This window comes from Amyelois transitella, chromosome 21, assembly GCF_032362555.1.
Source record: "Amyelois transitella isolate CPQ chromosome 21, ilAmyTran1.1, whole genome shotgun sequence".
NCBI lineage: Eukaryota > Metazoa > Arthropoda > Insecta > Lepidoptera > Pyralidae > Amyelois > Amyelois transitella.
This window is the reverse complement of record NC_083524.1, coordinates 3666261-3689482: the sequence shown is the minus strand read 5'-3', so window position 1 is coordinate 3689482 and position 23222 is coordinate 3666261. Positions and strand designations below refer to the sequence as shown.

At 34.9% G+C, this 23222-nt stretch overlaps 1 protein-coding gene across 3 annotated transcripts in view; it reads left to right on the top strand.

Annotated features, from left to right (window-relative positions):
- Window positions 1–4614: 4614 nt before the first annotated feature.
- LOC106137925 (stromal interaction molecule homolog) overlaps window positions 4615–23222 on the top strand; it is a 41081-nt gene continuing 22473 nt past the window's right edge. For 2 of the 3 annotated variants that reach the window (XM_060950380.1, XM_060950379.1), the window contains exons 1-6: window positions 4615–5027; window positions 10762–10794; window positions 17947–18077; window positions 20617–20736; window positions 21311–21423; window positions 22676–22791. In XM_060950380.1, the coding sequence (XP_060806363.1) occupies window positions 4859–5027; window positions 10762–10794; window positions 17947–18077; window positions 20617–20736; window positions 21311–21423; window positions 22676–22791 (682 nt within the window). In that variant the 5' untranslated portion in view covers window positions 4615–4858. The remainder of the gene's footprint in view (window positions 5028–10761; window positions 10795–17946; window positions 18078–20616; window positions 20737–21310; window positions 21424–22675; window positions 22792–23222) is intronic. The other variant, XM_060950381.1, reaches the window with a different exon arrangement.

Here is a 23222-nt window from a genome sequence, read left to right as displayed (position 1 = left end):
AATTGATTCCTGGATTAATCAGGTCGCTTGCTTGTCTAATTACATTGTGAACACTGTCCCATATATGCCTGCCATGTCAAATGCTAATCTTTGTAGTGTTATGATGGGGCCCCGTCAACATAACATCAGGGCTTTTTGAGAAACCCTAATTTAACAATACTGATTTGGCTTTGGGCGATAAAGGTATCCAGCTTTAAATTAATGTGATTATTCCACCAACTGAGAAGAAACATTTGAAAGAATTGACAACTTTGCAAAATTTTGTTCTATGTCTTGGAAGGGTATACAATACAAGAAAACATTACAAACCGGCACAGCTAGTTTGAAATTTGTATCACTACAGGTTAATAATGAAATCTACCATTTCAATAAACAAAAAAGACTATTTGCTAGCAATAGAAAATTTCATTGCCAACTAATAAAATATAAATTTAGAACAGTGTAGTATATATCAGGCTGGTCTGCAGAGTTTAGTTGATTGGGAAGCGCTACCAATAAAATAGTAATCTGAATATCAACACCTTTTTTGACCAAGTTAATTTAATTTTTGGTCAGGGATCACAAACTAATAAAAAATGGTATAATATGCAACATAATTGTGGTAGAAAAGGTCAGAGTGCATTGAACTGAGATGCAATTTAATCTCTAAATAGAAATTTAGCAAATAAAAGTCTTAACTGATTCATCCTCAAACATTAATCATAGAGCTACATTACAGATTAAAAAATTTCTTTCCCAGATTAGAAAATTTGCCCAATTCTGAAATTTTTTATTGGCACAAAGATATGTCTGAATACACCTAATTAAAGGAAAGTGGCATTGTCAAATAAAAAAATATCAAGTCAGTCTTTATATAATAAGAAAGATAAGGATTGATTGGGTTAATATAATTCTAATAAAACAAAGTAAGTAATTTAGTAATTGTGTCAATTTCTGTGCAATAAAGATATTACAAACAAACAAACAAACTTCAAATATTTTAAGTCTGATTTAAACGCAAAAATAGTTAGGCCTTTAGTCACAAATATGTTGCCAATGCATGGAGAAACTTCCTAGAATCCTTAGAATATAATTTGTTTTTATTATTATTATTTTAAATACATACTCAACTTTATTAACTGTGATAATGAAATAAAACAACAAGAAATGTTTTTAAATCTGTTATGAGGACTGACTTCCAATAAGTCAACTCTAGAACAATGACACATTCTTTTGAGGTGAGTGCTTGAAAGATCATGTTTTCAAGCATGGGACATATTGGTAGCAAGTAAGTTCATACCAGGGCTGTACCCCCTTTAAGTGAAAACTGCCTTATATATATCCTTCCAAGAATACTGTCAAATCTTTCACAACAAAGCATTTTGAGCATAGGTCTATTATCATGTCTTCATCCAAAAGGGATTTTAGAACATGTTTCAAATCTAACCACAGGTTATTCAAAAAATGTTCCTAGTTCAGTAACTAGATTAGTAGTCAACCATTTTGTTGGTACAAAATTTGTATCTCAGATTGATTTTTCTGTTTTCCTCCAAAAGCAGGATTGCCTTGTAAAAATAGATTTGCAACAAGCTATTTTTCATTTCAATAGCAGAAGACCACAGATGATTTCTGTGGATCATCTACCAGGGGCAAGAACTACAAGTAACTGCCCTAACTTTTAGTCTTTCAACAGCCCCTCAAATCTTTGCAACAGTCACAAACTGGCTTTCAGAACTTCTAAGAACCTGAGGTATGAGATTGATAGTTTACTAAAACAACTATTTTCTGTCTGATCAGATCAAAACAGCACTGTCTGTCTTGTGTGGTGACAGAGATTCTAGCAAAAATTCTAGAATTCTCTGGTTGGCAGACAAATTACAAGTAATTGGGATGTCTGTTCAGATAATCGATTATCTAGTTCTCACAGAGGACACCCAACAAGGAATGTGTATCCTACCATAAGAAAATCTCTTTTCTATAATTAAACCAAACAAACAGCTATCAGTCTTTTCGAGACTGCTGGCTCTGTCTACTCTGCAAGAGACATAAACGTTAATTATATGTATGTATGTAGTCATACAACAAAGAGGGGACAGTAGTGCAAACTGTCTAAATTAAGAGAATTCTGGAAGTTATCCAGGATCTAAATTGGTGGCTTGGAGCAATAAACCACAGCTTTACACCATTGAGCAAAAGAGGAGTCCCTCACTTCCTAGCCTAGGACGCAGCGGATGCGAACTAGGACGCTCTCCTGAATGGTAATTTCCTCTCAGGGAAATACAATGTTCAGAAAACTTGGCACTCAAACCTAGAAGAACTTTATGCAGTATATGTGTCAATAGAGTGCCACCTAGAGGACTTGTTGGGTATACACAGGCCAATGCAGTCGATCCCTTCCCGGAAGGCTAAACCGGTATTGTCGACGCTCAGTTCTAGAAGAGGTCGATCAGTGCCCGAGTGGTACTTACACTGGCCTCGGAGGCTCTGTTCAAAATGTGGGGAGAACCCAAAAATAAAATTATTAGCATACAAAGAAACAGGAGTGGTCAACCTTTATGTTTGACTCTGAAGGGTCAGCAACTTTTTGCGACCATTCAGTCGACAGTGGGACTACAATTTAGGTTGGATATTTCCACCTGCCAACCTTATTGACACACCTTAATTGTGCAAAAGGAACTTATATCCCAACAGTCCCTCTTTGGATGCAATGCTTTTGGCTACCAGACCTGCAAACCAGGGCACTGTGTGAGCCTGTAGCAATCACGAACCTGCGGAAGGTTCTAATAGGCCAGATCACAGGGACATACTCTCTAATGGTCGGCAAATCATCTCTCCAGGCATGGAAGATTGAGGCTAGTCGAGTCAAATCTCACACTGGTCTATTAAAGAATGACATTAATTTAGAAGTACAAGTAGTTGGCGACCATCTACTCTTTCAACATATAAAGCTCCTATAGGAGCTTGGTTTTCTTGGGGCCAGCTAAAAAGAATAGATGATAAATAGACTAATGATATTGCTTGATTTTTAGGCAGTTTATTCTAAAGGAAACACCTAGCTTATAACACAATAGGTTCACACAAATAAGCTATTTTGACCTTTTGTGGAGCTGCTAATAATTAATATTCAAACAATTTCTTTATTGACAAGTATTGAAAGTTATACTTAGAGCTTAACCCCAGACTAATAAGAGCCCTCAATTGGGACCTAAAATGGTTTGATTAGTTGATCAAAACCCCTTTCATAGAGTCATTATCCCATTTCTCCAGGAGAGCAGCTATAGTTGTATATATTACATTAGCTGCGGGAAGTAGAGTTCATGATTTAACACTACTTGTTATATCCGAACAAGGTATAATATAAGATGATATAAATAATTATGTGGCCTCAATTTTGAATTTTGTTCTCTAACTGACTCTAGAAGTTATGAGCAGTCAAGATGGCGTTTATTGCCCCATGCTGAGGAAAGAGTTTGCCTAGTTTAACTTAGAACTTTCAATAAATCCTGAACTTGAGGGTGGAATTTTAATATTATATATATAATAATTATTATTTTTTAATCTTTTATAGGAGCAATATGCCTGCTCTAACAGCTATGATAGCTGTGTGTATAAGTACTATTTTCAAATAAATTATTATTGATGCATTTCCTGGAAGTATAAGGTCGGCGGTGGCCCTTTCAGCAGTTCAAAAAAAAAAAAAAATTTAATTGAGGAAATTTATCATTTCACATTAATAGGAGTAATCATTACTGCTTCCACATTACTGCCATCCAGTATATAGGTCACAGATGACTGACTTAAATGACTGTGTACATAATAACTTTTTGAATATTTAAGTTGTTATGTAGAAAGATGTAATAACATAATTAATGATGTTGATCATTAACTTCATTTAGTGAATAAAATTATTAAGTATATTATCCTTAAACTTAAAAATAATTGTTTTGCAAATATATGGAGTAGTAAATAGTTAAAACATGTTATGCTTAAATGTTACTTTATTTCAAGCTTGAAATTATCTAATTTAAATAAGATTTTCTTTTGATTTATTGAGATTAAATGTTGTTTTAACATTTATCAGGTCTATTGGTAATAGGCATGTAAATATGTTGCAAGTGATACTTTTCAATTTCTGTTACCTAGGTATCACAATTTTTAATTGAAGTGAGTTGATTTAAAAGATATAACATATTTTTTATTTTTTTCAGCTTACAGTTCACATAGCATTTTTGGTTCCTTTGATAAAGGTTCTTAATCATTTCTTGTCACCAGCAGATAACAAACAAGTCTTCATTATCTATGCTGTGTGTTAAGACCGTATATAATAGAACTGTTTTGCATTACAACAAAACAGATATTATATACAATTAACACACAGCATAGAGCAAGGCTCTTGCTGCTGAAGAACTACTATGAAGAGATGACATTGACAGGATGGATATGTCTTGCGGTGACCGGAAATGAAAGCTAAACCAATGACAATTTGTTGGCTTTATACCGTATGTATGGTAAAACCATAGACAGCTTCTTCATTATCTATGCTGTGTGTTAATTGTATATAATATCTGTTTTGTTGTAATGCAAAACAGTTCTATTCTGGTTGCACCATAAACAAACGTCAATGTCACGCTTCAAGTCATGTGAAGTCATATTAGAAAAAGGAAACGTCAAAAATTTTTCGACCTCGGACCTCGCTAGATTTTTCTTTCTGTGATATAAATTGGTAGATTAATATTTTTTACGTGAGTTCGCTATGTGGCCTTAAAACAAAAGAACTTGTGTTAAGTTCCTTTTTATAATGTGTATAGTGTGTAGCGTAGCGCCAGTGGAGTTGTATTTTTTTGTATGGTTAATGCATTAGTGTCATTGAGAGATCACGATGCGTATCGGTTTTGTGTTTTATTGGTGCGTATTTGCTCTGCATGCATGTAGAGCAGATGATGTGGAGAGGACAGAGTCTAGAGATGGTGGTCGAAGACAGCAGTGGGGCCCCATGAGGAGTAATTCACATTCAGGAGATACTGTAATCACAACATCCAACGAACAGAGTGAGTTTTGAACTTGAATTTTACTCGCTTCCAATGACACCTGTTTGCATCATTCGCTCAAGTCTCGTTACTAATTACCGGGTTTATTAATAGCTGCGACAGTACAAACCTTTTCTTGACGAAGATCATTGAATTTTACTGAAATAAAAACAACTTGACATCTGTTCACCAAAGATGGTAATACAAGAAATTGTTTTCAATCTGGTTGCTATTGGCCTCTTTACACTGAATAAAAGAGCCTTCAATTACTTTTATTTTGAATAACTCCCCTGGTTCTTGTATTGAACTGAAAGATAGTTTTGAAGATTGAGATAAAATTCTATTACAATTTTCTTCTCACACTTTAAAATGCTTATTGTATTTTGTCACTTCATTCTGATTTTCTAACAAGTTTTAAAACACAATAGGAAATAAAAAGTACTTGCATTACATGTATATATAATTTGTAATAAAAAACCTTTTTTATTGATAGGTTGATCCACACGAATCTTTTTATATCTTGCACAAATAGTAGCCAGATGTATACAAGATGTTTAACACATAAGTTTTATTGGCACACAAGATGAATCTTCCCAAAGTAAGCAACATAAACAGTAGCCATATGTTGTGACTGTTTCTGATAAATTTAACACTTATAGTTTTTTTTTTTTTACAAACCAAGTAGACATAAAACCCATAGTATATGTGGTTATTACAGCATTGAAGTATTTATAAATACTTATTTGACAATAGTAGGTAATTTATTGCTTTTATAACTGTGTTTTATATAAGCCTTTTCTTATTATCATCAAGTGAAGATTTATTATTATTTGCTTGTCAGTTGGTCATGCTATGTGGAGGATAAGATAATTTTTAATCCTTACCATCCCAGCTCCCGTAGGAAGTATAGAAATGCTCTTAGCTGTGACATTTTTTAATCAAATCAAATTTTTCAGTAAAATAATGGAAATAAAATAAAATAAAAAACAATTTTTGAAATATAAAGTATATTTCATTTACATGCATTTTATTACATGCCGTGTGGTTCCCGGCACCAATACAAAAAAGAATAGGACCACTCCATCTCTTTCCCATGGATGTCGTAAAAGGCGACTAAGGGATAGGTTTATAAACTTGGGATTCTTCTTTTAGGCGACGGGCTAGCAACCTGTCACTATTTGAATCTCAATTCCGTCATAAAGCCGCTGAAAGTGGCCTATCAGTCTTTTCAAGACTGTTGGCTCTGTCAACCCCGCAAGGGATATAGACGTGACCATATGTATGTATGTATGTTTATTTACATTCCAAAAATACAAAATATATTATAGAACAAAAAGCAGTAAAAAAAACATTTGGTTTTGTTCTTCCTCATTTGATTTGAGCATATATAACTGACACCATAGGAGAGAATCCTGTAGATGAAATATGATAAATATGTTACTAAACAAATGTGGCTCAACAAAGATATCAGATGTCATCAACCCCTTGTCACAAAAGATAAGGATGCCAATGACTTTATGAAAAAATTGAAATAATTTTTATACAGACAATAAAAGAATGTTGGATTTAGACATTTGAAAAGTGGTTATGGAACAAAAAAAAAAATGCAAAATGAAGAGAACATACAAATGGTCACTCCTTTGCCAGATAGATAGAGCCATCACTCTTGAAATGGCAGAAATGCTTAATGATGGAATTGCATGAGATTCTCATTGTGGCAGGTTGCTAGCCTATCACCAACATAAAGTATCTCAAGTTTCCCTTAGTTGTTTTTAAGTTGGACTAAACCAAGCAAGGAACCAAGCACTTTGGGCTTCTGTTTGTCTTAAATAGATCCTTATATCGATTTTTGGTAATAATTCAAATATATCAAGTACAGGCATCAGTCAGCTACAATTATATTATACATATGGATATGTAAGGATTTTCAAAGCTAGGGTGAATAAGCATTAAGCAGATCGAGGTCAAACACAACAAAAATTCCATTAAAAAAGTACTAACTTAACTACTGGCTTTTTAGCCTACCACAAATGCTTATCATCGCGTGCTGTTGCCTCATGACCTTGGTGACTTGTTTAGTGATATTGTGTGCTCCATAGTGCTTGCGCCATTCATGATAAAGAATCGAATATAAGTTCAATATGAATAAGTATTCCCATGTCGACAAATGTTCGTAGTCTTCTTTGTATGTATACTTAACCCTTTCCACGCCAAGAGTTTTCGTCAAAAACGTTCACCACACGCCACGGCAATAAACGTGGTTGATTTACTAGTGTTGACAATATTGAGTATCGATATTATTAATTTGTATTAAATAAATCATTATAAAACAGTTATATTTTAAGTTCATGGGTTTTATTTTATTATTGTTACTCCTTGAAACATTTTAAAATGTATTGAAATCTCAGTGGCGTATTAATACAGCGAAAAAACGCACAAGTAATCATGATAATTAATTGCATCACTACGTGTCTGATAAATCAGACAGTGGCGTACGCTTAATATGAATTTTTAACGAGTGTTAGTGATGTGTCAACTTCCGGTCATAAACTTCGATACCTTACGAAAGATATACTTTTAACTTATTGATTTAATTAATTAAATGATGGAGACAATTATTATTTTACTAATATTGATGATCGTATTATTATTATTTAAAAATCCTTCAATCAGGTTATTTTTATTTTAAAGACAAAAACCGATTGAATGTTGTAAAAATTTTACCTACCCTACATGACTAACTTGAATCATCTGAAAGTGTAATTTTTCGTTTCGTCGTCTCAATTTTGTTTTACTTACAATTGCCATGGCTAAAGGTAAATCCTAATCAACTCCTTTGCAGTGGTCATATTTCAATAAATATTAATTTGCAATTATAATAAATCTACACAGCAACGCAGAGATGATAACCCAGAAAATAACATGACAGGGTACTTCCATAATTTATCGATACCTCCTACCCTCATTGTACAGCACGAAATAAATAGTTCTAGAAACATCTAACGCCTCTGACGTCACTTCCGCGTCTTATATATCAGTCGTTGGCGTACGAGACAGATGCATGATCGTGTCGCTATAGTGTTGTGACATACCATGCAATTTACTGAGTTCGATGCAAAACATCATTTGAAAATAAATGCATTTTCTGTGCTAAAACTTGGTAAAATTACGACACACTAAAAAGTTTTATGGCCAAAACAAAAACCTGTAATATTTTTAATTTCTTAGACGTTTCTTTTGAGAGTTCCAGATTTCTGGTTTAAGTAGTAACATTGTAATGTAACATCACTAATGTCTGATATATAAGACATTGGCGCTGAGGGTTCAAATAAAAAAAAAAGTCAGAATCTCTGATAAACATGGTTTTGTTTTTGATAATTTATTATTCAAATAACATTATAATAAATCGTGAAATTGTTATTTTTGATTAACTAAAGTATGAACTGTCTAAAAATGTTATGCATATGTCGTCAGGTACTATAAAGATAAGAAAAAATACAGCTAAATTGGTAAGATTTATTTGACTGATATATCAGACTTTGGCGGCGAGGGCACGAAACTTAAACGTCTGATATATCAGACTTTGGCGCTGAAAAGGTTAAAAAGGTAGGTTCCATATTGGACTGTATGTCATGTTTTTATTTCAAATGTCAAACTAACATGTTGTAGGGTCTCAGGCAAACCTGACAAAACCCAACTAGCTGTTACAATCTGAAAAAATATAAATTCATTGCCTGCAAACCGATCTTCTAAATTTTAATTTTTATAGTTTAGGTATATTGAATGTATAGTCTCCAAAGAAAATGTCTCGGACATACGGACGCACGAGGATATATGGTTGCGTTTTATTTCCTCTTGGTTACGGGACCCCAAAATATTGGTGAACTAGCAAACCCGGCAAAAAGTGCATCAAAATCCGTCGTGTAGTTTAAAAGATCTAAGTAGGTATACATACATACATGCATACATACAGACAGGGACAGACGCGGGAAGCGATTTTGCTTTATGTAGTGATAGCGAAAATAATAAAGGCATAAAAATCACGCACATTACGGCGATGAGCAAGATATACCCCGTCCTAAATACCTACTTAATTAGTTTGATTTCCTGCTGCTTAGCTTTTTATATTCTTTTTCTACTCTTAGAGTGCAGACTGAGAAAATAGTAATGAAATCGGCTTATAGTTTTCAAACGACAGATGTAATCACTAATCGTCGATAAAAGTTTAATCCTTTGAACACTGATGAGCAGTCGAATCCAGATAAGTATGTACAATTAACATGTCAGTTTAATCTCTCTGAGGTATGCCTTCCGACCTTATTCTCTCCACTTGGTCCGGTTTTCGGCGCCCTCAGTTTTCATTCCATTGGCTCGCATATCATCTTTTGCGACGTCCAGCCAAAATCTCTCCGGTCTGTCTGCCTGTCCATCAGTCCGTCCGTCCGGTCTGTCCCATCTTCCTAGTCCTAAAATAAAAGAAGGTCTAAGAGGGTGGATAAAGGTGGTAGAATGAATACATACATATGGTCACGTCTATATCCCTTGTGGGCTAGACAGAGCCAACAGTCTTAAAAAGACTGAATGGCCACGTTCAGCTATTTGGCTTAATGATGAAATTGAGATTCAAATAGTGATAGGTTGCTAGCCCATCGCCTAAAAAAGGATCCCAAATTTGTAAGCCTATCCCTTAGTCGCCTTTTACGACATCCATGGGAAAGAGATGGAGTGGTCCTATTCTTTTTTGTATTGGTGCCAGGAACCACACGGCACGAAGAATTAATATAATGTAAATATATTAAGCGAAATAAAACATCACATTACATACATCGGCAACTCAGATAAAAAAAAAGTAAGTTGACCGGAAATCAAACCCGGAATATCTGGCTTAAGTACGCTAAAATCGATATAAAAGTGAAGTTACCAAACAGAGAATGCATGACTTATAAATATCAACAGATTTGCGTTGATACATTTGTTTATGAATTTATGATTCTATGGATATGATTTGTTATTTTATACGATATGACCGAACACATAAGGGTCAAGCAAAGTTCAAATTCCACCAACAGTTGTTTTGATGCTGATTCTGTAGAATTTTAGTACCTATCAATTACCAGTTCCTGTTCACGGCACTTTTTTGTTGATTATTCACGAATTGATAGTTTCTATTTGCGTCTTCGGACAAAATCGCGTATTCTTAAAATAACTCGACTGGATACCCCGAAATATCTAAGCATACAAATGCAGTCTCGCACGACAATAACAAGACGGAGGAGGATATATGTTTTATCCACAGGTTTTGCTCATACTTCAATTGACGTGTCATGATTGTCACAAACGGCGTATAATCGATGTAAAAGGCTGGTGTTTAGAGATGTCGGGATTGCTAGATAACGTCTTTCTTTGGCACTTTTCCTTATGTTATTGTCTTTCATCTTGAACATTACGATTTCGGGAGTTACTCTTGTTTTGGACCAGAACGTACACAACAAGAGATATTTTGCATAAAAAAATACATACACAACACATAAAAATTGCTTAAAAAAAACCAAAAAATATAAATTGTTATGCCATATATTGTAAAGCACATAGACTTCTGAAATATAAAAACTAGGTAACGTTTTTTTTAAAAATAAATATACGAGACCAATCATTTAAAAGTCATTGTTATGATGTCACATAACACTAGACACGAGCCGTCTAGATTTTTCTATAAGTTCAACTACTTTCTATAACGGTGTTCTATTATTTGCAGTGGTGAGGTCGCCAGTCCACGGCCACAACAAAAGTAGGTAACATCATTTTTTGACATTCTCCTGTTTGTCGTATCCTAGCATTTGAGACGTACTGGATCAAAATTATTTTTAGAATTACATTTGCCATGTGTTTTTTTTTTGTTGTGGCTTTGAGTTATTGAAGTTTTATCAATCAGTGATTATCATTACGTTTTGTTATCATAAGCTTTTGAATACATACATCAGTGGTTTTATTGTGTTATTTGCTAGTCGCATTATGTTAGATAACTCTAGGCAGTAATTTTCCCAATTTTTATTTTCCTTTATTTGTGTAATTTTAATGTGTTGATAATAATCGCATGGTTTTGAAGTCATGAACTTGTTTTTTTTATAATGAATTTTTTAAATATTTTAAGAGAAACTGATTAGAAATTTATACTACGAAATCTTCAGAAGCTGGCTCCCAACGAAAAACTGCTTTAAGCTAATCAAATATAATTGCAAAAATCCTAAAAATACGAGGTGCGTTAATCCACCGGATCACATTATGCCGAGACGTGGACAAATGTTAGCTCATATCATAATGGAACTCTGTAATTGGTTGCACAGCTCCGCTATTCACCCGGCCAGACATATAAGTATTTATAAAGCCGCCATAACAAGGAAGAGCCGGCAATTTCTGTTTGTATATTTGCTTTTGAAAAACGTAAACAGTTTTGGCATGCGGCTTCGATTACTTGATTAATTCTTTGGCAGTCCAAGCGTCTCACCATCTCAATACTTGCAGAGTATTTATAGGTACTTGTATATAATCACTATTGTTAGATGAACTGGTCACGTGCTATGTAGACGGTACACTCTGTTCCTAATTATTTACTTCTGACAAGTTGACAACATAATTTTTAAAATAGTCTTTATTTCATTAATCATAGGACTCTTATTACAGCACTTAGGAACTGTATCTGTGTTAGCGTAAAATCGGTTTCACATTCGTAGCAATAAAGCTCGTTTTACTGTGCATGTGTTACAGGTAAAATGAGTCTGAATGGATTGTATTCTTTTCTCGGTCAATAGTCTGCTCTCGGAAGCTATGTGCGGCTATTAGTAGCTATTTGATGTTGAATTTGCATTCAACTTTGTCCTATTGTATACATTGTATGTTTGATATTTGAGGTTTCAAATTATTGTAATGAAATTAAAAAAAAAAACTATTTTCGGCACTACAATTAGCTCTTCATACATTTGGTCATCTTTTTTAATCAGTCTGATTAAAGTCGAAGAGAATAAGACCAAATTCGACTATCATAGCTACAAGCATAACGCCAAAGTAGTGTACGCATTGTAAAATATAATAAGAATAGTATAAGTAGGTAGGTATACAAATATACAGGCTGTCTTTGGCGGACTAACTAAGCCGAGAAATTTTATGCTGATCAAGGAACAGAAGAAATAGGTGGTTCAATTTATAAAAGTAATCATATTGTCTCGCTTCACCACTTCATCGACAATTTCAAAACACATTCCGATGTGGGAGCTGGCCGTTTATTTCAAGTTCAACGTAGTTTCCAAAGAATTCAATTTTTTATGATCGTCTTCTTTAATTTTGTCACCAAATATTTGCTTCATTTGATGTCACGTAACTATTTGAATATTTTAACAAGGCCAGTGTCAGTGAGAAACCTTGACTTTGACAATTTGTGGAGCAAATCCGTGTCATAACGAACTATTTTGGGTTTTGGTTACTGACTTTCTAAGTCGGACGTTAAATCACACGTTTTCCGGTATTTGGCGATACATCAAACAAAAAATTTGAGAGTTGTACGTCCCATGGATGTCTATACACCTAGTGCAGCTTTTACCATGATCCAATACGGGTTAGATTCCCCTGCTTTCGGAGGTCAGACGGGAGTTGCTTCGTGTATCCAAGATCATGGTCAAAAGGCGTACGTCGACCTCCTCTCAGGAGATGTGAGGATGTAACCGGGATTAATGCCAGGAAGAAGTTCAAAGCAAAAAAAAAAGAATCCAAAAATATCTTCGACTTAATGAGGTGTATTTTTGCTTTTTTTGTATATTCAGATGCGTGCAATGTTATTGAATAGGGTAAGGTGACAGATACAGTGACCGTCTAGCCAGAGCGACGGTGGAAACCACGTGTTAACAAGCATACCTATATCAAGGTACGCTGGTTTGATACCTACTGGGCCAATGTATCAAAATTATTTTATTTATTTTTATTGCTTAAATGTTAACTGATGATCCTATAATCATATTGTTGAGACAGTTATGTCCTTCGGAAGAGTTAATTTCGTTTTCGTCGTAGTTAATACAAATTGTTGCCACAGACTACAGATAATAACAATTAGCCCCAACGTAGTGGCAAAGTGCCTGTTCTGTGGTGACTAATGTCAAGTTACAGATAATGTATTAAAAATGAAAAATCCTTACTATAATAAGATTAACATAAATTTCACCAACATATGAACAGGTTAACTTACAAAAATATCCTCCTTTTGTGATCAAATACATACATACATACATATAATCACGTCTATATCCCTTGCGGGGTAGACAGAGCCAACAGTCCTGAGCGGACTGATAGGCCACGTTCAGCTATTTGGCTTTAAGATAGAATTGAGATTCGAATAGTGACAAGTTGCTAGCCTATCGCCTAAAAAAAGAATCTCAAGTTTGTAAGCCTATCCCTTAGTCGCCTTTTACGACATCCATGGGAAAGAGATGGAGTGGTCCTATTCTTTTTTGTATTGGTGCCGGGAACCACACGGCACTGCCGGGAACCACACGGCAATCAAATTAAAAACAATTTAGTCACTGGTAGCATGCCATTTTTCCAAGTAACTTTATAAGGAAAATTTTATGGAAGAACTAAATATCCCGAAGATAACTTTACCAATGAGAGCCTTGGAGACGATGATATCATTGTTTAACCTTTGTCCCAAATGTTTTCACAAGTCTTTCCTTCTATTAGTATGGGGAAATGAAGATTTGCAGTCATATTTTGGTCACGAATGGGTCGACGAATGTGAGTTACATTCTAACAGAGCTTAATAATGCTGATATAGCGATGAGATAATATGCTGCTTGTAATCCATGTCCCCTGGCTACGTACGTAAAGAATCAAATAAATAAATAAGTTAACCTAAATAACGATACTAAATCAAAATGAATATGCATAAAATATTTTAATTAAGTGTAAGCAGTCTTAGTACGCTTTCAACAAGTTTTTATCCATTATTATCGATAAAAACCCATTGCCACTTATCTAAAGATATTAAAGCTATTGTCTTATGCAATTAACTTGTACTGGTAACGACCAATTGTTACTTATATGGTCATGCCTTATAGCCTGGCCTGTAAAGCCTAGATTCTAGATTAAACGTTATATTTGGTCTGAATACCTGGATGACTCGAGAGATAAATATTAAACCAGTGCATGAAAATATAAGTATGGCAAAGATGACGTCATCGTACAAAAAAAAAAACAATTTTTCGGTTCTTGCAAACTAATAAATAGGAACCCGAAAATTTTTCATCGGTGATATATTGTAAATTCAATGTACGAACTGACGAGTCGAACTAGTGAGAACGTAGGTAATTTTCAGTTGATGACTACAAATTTTGGGCGTAAACATGTTACGGCTGAGCAATTTTTTAAAACACTAAGCATAAAAATCTAACGCACTCAGTAGTGACTATCAACTTACAGGATACGGATTTAATGAACAATACTCTGGTACCTACACACAATGTTGATAAGAAAACTGTTAATTTGCTTAGGAACGTAGCTACACATGCATTACCCATAGCGAAATTAAAAATGTATATGGAACGAAATCATCCATTTGTAATATACTTAACAATGAAATTCATACGAAAAAAGAGAAACTAAAGATGAACATTTTTTTTTACTTTTAAACACGCTTAGGAAAAATAATTAAATCATTGAAAATAGTAATTATTTGTTATCGTAAAACAAAAGGAATGAAGGAGACATGTAAAATACTAGTGTGTCCGACTGGTCACTCAGTAGGTACGTAACTGGCTTCATGTCAAATGGTTTTTCGTTGGTAAATCCGTTTATATTTGCAGATGTTTCCTTGGGTTTTCCGGTCGAAACCGTTACTATAAGCTCATTATTATTCATCAATTCATCTTTTACTGATACTTCGACACGCAATACTCAGTCTGTTTTTTTTACGTTGTCTTGAACTGGTTTTCAAGGTATTAAACTACAAAAAGGTAATATGCGCTCATGTTTCCTTTTGTAATTTGATTTTTTAAATGTTCCGCTCTTGATCTTCCATAATTAACTTATTTATTTTAGTAAGTAGATTGAGGTATATTGTAAGTTCATATTATTCCCGTATATTTAAAATTTTTTATTCGTTATGCTTTCCAAGTCTCATTTTGAACAACAAGTTCATATACAATCTTATGTCATAACAGAAATCCATGCCCAGAAGATAGGTTTGTATTATCTGATTAAAGAAGGTATGCAGCACACAAGTGGGTTTTGACAGTTTTAATTTTGCGAGTATAATTGGACTGACAAATGATTTTGCCAATGTAAATAATCATAAAACTTTGAGTTGATTGATGACAATAGAGTTGTGACATTGTATAAAGTTTTGTTTTTCCTCACTCCGAGATTGGAGTCCTCAAATTGTTGAAATTACAAAAAAACTTCTTATCGTTTTAAACGATTTCTTCCAAACAACAACTGGACAGAGATTAAAATAGATCAAGATCAGCAAAGCAATTACCTATTACAACTTCACTGTCGCGTTCAAACTACTCTGTGTGAACTGTGAATGGTTCGCGTGGTCACAAACACATTGCGACGTTACTGGCCAATTGATCTCAATAGGGAGAGTTAAATGATTGATCTACGCTGCATGCTTTGCTTCGAGTCATACGTCTCCTTGTAGCATTGTATTGTCATTGTCATTACGTGCAATATAGTTAAAATTGAAAGATAAATTTAGAGTAACTTTTTTTTGATGTATGTTGATTGTTTTTTTTAATAGCCACAAAATGGTTGTGCTTATAAAACTGCCTCGATTCTTTAGATTAAACACTAGAATGAAGATTAAGGTGATGTAAAAAAATAATTATTTGATGTTGACTACTGCACTGCACTCTGGCATCTATCTTACAAAACTCCAGCATTATAACAGGTAGAGTAGGGCAGTTAAAATTTTGGCTAGGCAATTATTATTTCTAAGCAGACTGAACCAAATTTGAAGCCAAAAATTAACTGATAAGTCCATAATATCTCGCTATGCAACGAATAAATTTTGTAGGAGGATTATCTTGCACTAAATCATAACAAACCACTACAAACATTAATTCGCTGTAGGGGTTATCAAGCTATCAGAGAGCTTATATATATTATCATTATGACTACATTATCAGAAAGCTGAAATGGCGTTTATAGGAAAAAATATGGGATATGACGTTGGAACTCGGACAAAACCCGGTATTATGAAGATGGAAATTTTCAGTTCAAAATATGTAGTTGAAAACAGTAAATTATAGAATTGGTCTAAGATAAAACAGCCCTCCGAAATAGAAAAACTCTGGAGCCAAGTTTCGAAACAGAAGTTTAACTAAAGTTACAAATTTTCGCCTAAGAATAAGATTTTGCGTTAACCACACAGTTGATAATTATGAATGTATTCTTGCGACTACTTTTTAAGCCTGATGATGCATGGGCGCTAAGAACTAACATACATTGGCTCCTTTGAGTTCCATCTTTTCGTCAAACCAATCAAGTTTAATTATCGCACTAGTGTTAAGTTCGAAAATGATGTTATTCGCATCCTTGGTCGAAACAATCGTTATTTTGTTTATAGTTACTGCAGCCTCGTAATACTAATAATATTTCCAATTAACCCACATGAAACAGGTTTTAAATTTGGAAATATTTTTATAATTGATGTTTATATTTTATTTTGCCGTTAGACTGATATCGACCTAGTTTAAATTAAATAATAATATAACTCGGGAGATAAAACAAAGAGGAGCCTTCTTTAGTCTTCTAGAACATAATAACTATTCTTGAAAATTAAAGTTACTTTTACTTTACTTTTAAAACTAATTTAGAAGCGAAAAATTAATCTCGCATTCTAAGATATGATGGAATGTAAAAAAAAATTTATAACCTGGGCTCGGAAATGAAAAGATGAGAGATGAAGAAAATAAAGACAATTTGTTTCAACTTTTTGATAGTAATTGTTCAAGGAATCAAATTATATATTCCCAATTAAAACCAATGTGTTTATGAAGCCACTGCAACTGTGAGAGACGTTTGGCCTCCCATTGAATTCAATATTAATTTGTCTGATGGTGATTCACACGTAGAGGTTGCCAATACAGGTCTAATGTAGCGACAATATTCTGGGATAGCACTGATTATGACAATGTAATTTTATTTAAAAACAGACAGCGTACCTATAATTGGACTAAAACTTTCAGACTGGGTAATTGGGAATATTAGAAACTATCCCCGTCAAAAAAGAGATATTTAATAACAGTGATGTTTTAGTGGGTTTTTAGTTTTTATACAAAGCGACTCCCGTCTGACATCGGCAAATTTTTCAGGATAACACAACCATTTCGTATCAGGGTTACATACCATTATCCAAAAGTAATTGCCCTGTTATTCCAGTTGCGCAGATATTATGGAGTTCGTGCACCTTAACAATTCGACCATTAAAACTCGAAAAGATAGTCATTATTCACATAAAACGAAAATTTACATACGAAACGCTAAATTTGTCCATAAACTTTTGTTATTCACGTGGAAAAATGACGTCAATCCGTCAAATACGTCGAAAGTTCATTTCTCCCGAGCGTCAAGAAATTTGAAGAGTGCTACATACATATTTATAATCACGTCTATATCCCTTGCGGGGTAGACAGAGCCAACAGTCTTGAAAATACTTATAAGCCATGATCAGCTGTTTGGCTCACTGATAGAATTGACATTCATATAAAGTGACAGGTTGCTAGCCCGTCGCCTAAAAGAAGAATCCCAAGTTGGACTCCCAACACATTCCCAACAAGAGATGGAGTGGTCCTATTCTTTTTATATTGGTGCCGGCAACCACACGGCACTGAGTGAAAGAACGTTGGAGAGTGCTACACAATACAACGTTTAATTCTGAACCTTTATTTTCCAGTTCTGCTGGAGGCGTGCCAAAACGACGCTGCGTGCCTGCAGGACCGCGCGGGGTTGGAGGCGATTGCCGCGCTCCATGGCCAACTGGATGACGACGCTAATGGCAACGTCGATCTTAGCGAGAGCGATGATGTTAGTATCACCTTCTTTTTCTATTATTTTGTTGTTTTAACAAAACAATACTCGGTTGTGAGAAAAAACGCAAACGATGTCTCAGTTACTGAATTACTCGCCGTGCCCGACCAGCTTGCAACACCAAATTCATTAAATCCAAGTTATTAGATCGTTAAATCCAAAGCTATTCATTGGCTCAATAACATTTGACATAGTTTTGATCATGAACACAAAGAACAATCATATTGAAAGGTTTATTGTCGTTGAAAAAGCGGTTGATCTGCCTCTGTCTGTTTTATAATTTAGGGAGGACTAGTGATCAGCTTTTTTTCAGTGTCTTTGATTGCTGCTTTTGTGGTCTTATAAAACATGTCGTGATAATAAAATAAGAGTTGATATGTATGTATGTCAACCTAGCCTGGTAGAAGATTATCTTTTTTCTAGATGAGAAATGATACATGAAACATTTGCTACGAATCATGTTTTTATTTATAGGTTCGCTATCACGATTAGTCATTCTTCTAAATAAACCTTCACGCACAATAACAACCATAATAGACAGTGATCTATATGACCCCGAATTGATAAGCGATTTGCCAATAATACTTGTACTTATTATAATAAGGAAATGTTAGTGGTCTCTGATCGTAGCGTTTTCTATATAGTTTTCACAGCTTGAAACTCTTCTATGAAACTTTTAAGCCTGAATTCCTGTTTTTACGTATCCAGCAATAAAACGGAGGTCAAACGAAAGTCGCTTCCAGTAATTATCTGACTTAGCCGTTCCTGGATCGTTGTCATTGGCTGATCACGACTTCTCGCCACACACAAGTAGGACAACAAAAGAACTCAGTCAGTCAGTTAGTTTTCAGAGCTGTTTCACCATTTATCCGTGGTTCTATTAACTTTTGAGTTATACGTAGTTGTAGCCGAATAATAAGGTGCTGCTCTCATGTTTACTTTCTGTAATGATCTTTTATATATTTTTCGTGCCTTTTTAGTTCTCACCACCATTTCTGTGGAGAAAACGACACACCTCGCGTAACCATGCCACTGTCGAATGGTCGCCCGAATTTTTTATCCTAAACACCTCTAGATATTTATTGTAATTCTCATAGATGTCAAAGTGGGATACAATTAAACAGACAGCCATTTCCACAGAAAAATTTCATAATAACGTATTATTAGTTAATCTTTAGATCTGAATTCAATTACCTCTAAAACGCCCATTAGTCTGACGGACCACGAACATAATGGCGGCATTAAATAACTAAGAATTTCAAGGTTCTGTTTTTGCAGTATTTCCCAGATTTATCACTTTTTAAATGTAGTGAACGGCTCATGCTTACATTTGGTACATTTAGAATACGGCAACGACGAAAAATAAGGTTGAGATACTAGTAATAATAATCAAGTTTAATAAATACACTAACATTACTTTCCTTCTGACGCAGTGGAGTAAAAAGTAATTCAGCCCGTGTAATAGAAGCTTTTAAGCGGCGTTTTCATTAATAATTTATGATTAAATTTATATGTATAGGTACGTTTTGAATTTTTTAAACAAAACTATCAAGATTAAATATTTATTACAGAATTTTTTCTCACATTTTTTTCTAAACGTCTACGTATTTGAGCTTTTCACCTATAGTTTTAACTGTCTCAGTTTAACATACATATAATCACGGTTTTATTTCTTACGGGGTAGGCAAAGCCAACGGTCTCACAAAAATTGAAAGGCCAAATTTAGCTTGGCTTAGAGACGGAACTGAGATTCAAGTAGTGACAGATTGCTAACTCATCATCGTATCCCTTAGTCTCAGTTTAAAGCATATAAAAAACTTTGAAGCAAATGTTAATTTCCTACTTAGTAAAAATCAGTATTATTACTTCTTGATACAAGAAATCTCAAATCTTGAGCTCTAATACAAGGCACAAAACAGCCACAAAATAGTACTAAATTATGGCATTAAAATCTAGTGAAACTTACCATATGCAGTGTTGGCATGAACACGCGGATGCATACTCAGCCAAAATCACAATTAGATTAATAATTACTGTATTTTACTGATATAACCTTTGCAAACTTGTAAGCTCTGTAGAAAGGGAGCATGATTACAACTATGTCTTTTCATGTATAAAATCTGTGACGAACGTTAAAATTTTAACGGATTTGAATACTGGTTCTTATTAAACACTAGGGTGTGTAAGATTGGTTGAATGATCATCCACTAAACTTAATCACATATGTGTAAATTAAGTTTTCCCTGTCCATTCTCGAATGTGTAGGTTTCCTCACGATGTTTTTCCTTGTCCTAAAAGCATACTACCAACTTCCCATGACAGGGTTTCCTCCTGGCGTTAGTGCCGATTACATCCTCACCTCCATGGAGAGGATTGGGTTAATCAGGTTTTTACACGAAGCGATTTCCATCTGACCACCGCAGCCTTTCCATCTGACCCATATAAGATGTTAACCATGATCTAATATAGATCAGATCAGGTCACTTCCCACGAGGTATTATATAATTCTCACTGACCTTAATATTTCGTGTTCCAGTTCCTCCGTGAAGAGTTGCAGTATGACAGCGGCTATGAGAAGAGACAGCGTGCGTTCCACCACAACGATGATATGCACATCTCGGTCAAAGAGCTGTGGGAGGCTTGGCTGCGGTCTGAGGTAAAATAATTATCCTTTTTTTATTATAACTTCTTTTAAGCTTGTCAACATTTTGTGGTCTGCCAGAGTTAATACTTTAAGACTTTCTCAATTAATTTCAAGTTCCAGAATGTCACAAGCTTCTTCCCCCTGGCGTTCTGTCCAGTTATATCTTCACCTCTCCAAAAGGCGCTTTTGATCTAGAATTAGAATATTTTTACACGAAGCGACACTCGTCTGTCCTTCGCAACGTTTTCGGTGGATCCTCTTACATCATCTCGTGCATTACATTCGAAGGCCTCCGTAGCACAGCGATAGTGCCTTGTCTGTGATATTGAAGGTTCCGGGTTCAAATTCCGGCCAGGGCATGATGAGAAACACATCTCACTCTCTGATTGTCTTGAATGTTTATCTATATTATCTATTATGATTATAACACAAGTCTCGCACTTACTAAAAGGCTAGCTTGATCTTTGCAATCTGTCCCTTATATATTTATTTATTAATTTATCTCTGATAGTACGGCCTCGAGATCAGGCATGTTCGTTTGATTGACAAACATTATGATTAACCTAATCAAATGTTTTAATTTCAGGTGCACAACTGGACTGTCGAACAGACGGTGGAATGGCTGTCCCAATCGGTGGACCTTCCTCAGTACAAGACCCTGTTCATTCAGCATAAAGTCACCGGTGCCACTCTTCCTAGGTTCGTATATCTACTATATATCCTCTTTGGATGCTAGGTCAATCCATACTACATTGAACATCTTAGTCATCCTTTTGAAAAAACTTCCAAGTATTAAAATTAATGACTATGGCGTGTTTTCGACATTATAGAATACTCGTATAACCACACTGACGGATGTCGATGACTAAGGGATAAGCTTATAAACTTGGGATTCCTCTTGTTGGCGATGGCTAGCAATCTGTCACTATTTGAAACTCAATTCCATCATGAAGCCATACAGCTGAATGACCTGTTAGTCTATTGAAGACTTTTGGCTCTGTCACCCGGCAAGGTATTTGGACGTGACTATGTTTATGTATGTTTGTTTAAAATGTAGGAAGTTTTAGTTTGGTAGTTTGGCTTAAAAAGATGGTAGGTTAGTTTAGGGATCGTTAATTCTACGACAAACATGCAATTTGCAAGGAAACAAAAACAGTGAAAAGATCCAACTTTGTCTAAATTTTAAAAGGAGGAGGAGGATGCTGGGGCGTCTGACAAGATATAAAAATGAAAGACGGTACATCAAAATCTTATATATAAAATTGTCGTGTCACAATATTCGTTCCCTTACTCCTCCGAAACGGCTTGACCGATTCTCATGAAATTTCGTGAGCATATTGAGTAGGTCTGAGAATCGTCCGACATCTACTTTTCATACCCCTTAGTGGTAAGGGTTGTACGTTCATCCTTAACATTTTTTTTTAACTAGAAATTTATGAAAAATCATTTATATGGCAATACAACGTTTGCCGGGACAGCTTGTAATAGGGTTTAAACTTTGCCAACGGAAAAAGCTAAATTGATTAAGAATAGATGCGGCTTTGACCTGAAGAGGGACCATACAATCACCTGATGATGTATTTTTATTAAATAAATATAAAAATGTCCATACAGATAAAAAGTTGTTATGAGTTGAAATGGATTGTAAAATGTCAATTTTAAAATATATATTTTATATATGTGCCGTGTGGTTCCCGGCACCAATACAAAAAAGAATAGGACCACTCCATCTCTTTCCCATGGATGTCGTAAAAGGCGACTAAGGGATAGGCTTATAAACTTGGGATTCCTCTTTTAGGCGATAGGCTAGCAACCTGTCTCTATTTGAATCTCAATTCTATCATTAAGCCAAATAGCTGAACGTGGCCATTCACTCTTTTCAAGACTGTTGGCTCTGTCTACCCGGCAAGGGATATAGACGTGACCATATGTATGTATATTTTATAAACAGATTGGCGGTGAACAACATGCAGTACCTGAGTAACGTGCTTGGCATCAAGGACCCCATTCACAAGCAGAAGTTGGCCCTCAAAGCGATGGACGTGGTGCTGTTTGGACCCCCTAAAGGTAAGCACTCAAGTACTTCTTCTTCTTCCAATCCCTGGTCCCGTTATGTGGGGTCGGGTCTCCTCACTTTTCTGCGCCAAGACGTTCGGCCATGGGTTGTCCTTTTGGGTATTTGACCACCAGGTCGATGGCGGGCGGCCTCTTCCCCTTTTTTTGTTAAGCGCCCAAGTACATTGTAAATAATTATACATGCATAAATACATCACATCTGTATCCACTGCAGAGTAGAAATTACCGATAGCCACAAGAATCAAAGCAGCATTTTGGCTCTGAAGGTAGATATATATAGTCTATAGTCCATGGAACTGAAATTAGTGATGTGTGTATGTAGCGAGTTTTACAAAGCACACATTTCTTCGTGTTTATTTAGCTCGATTTTTACAAATAAATAGGACATTTCTCTTAACTAATACGTAATAATATTAAGATTC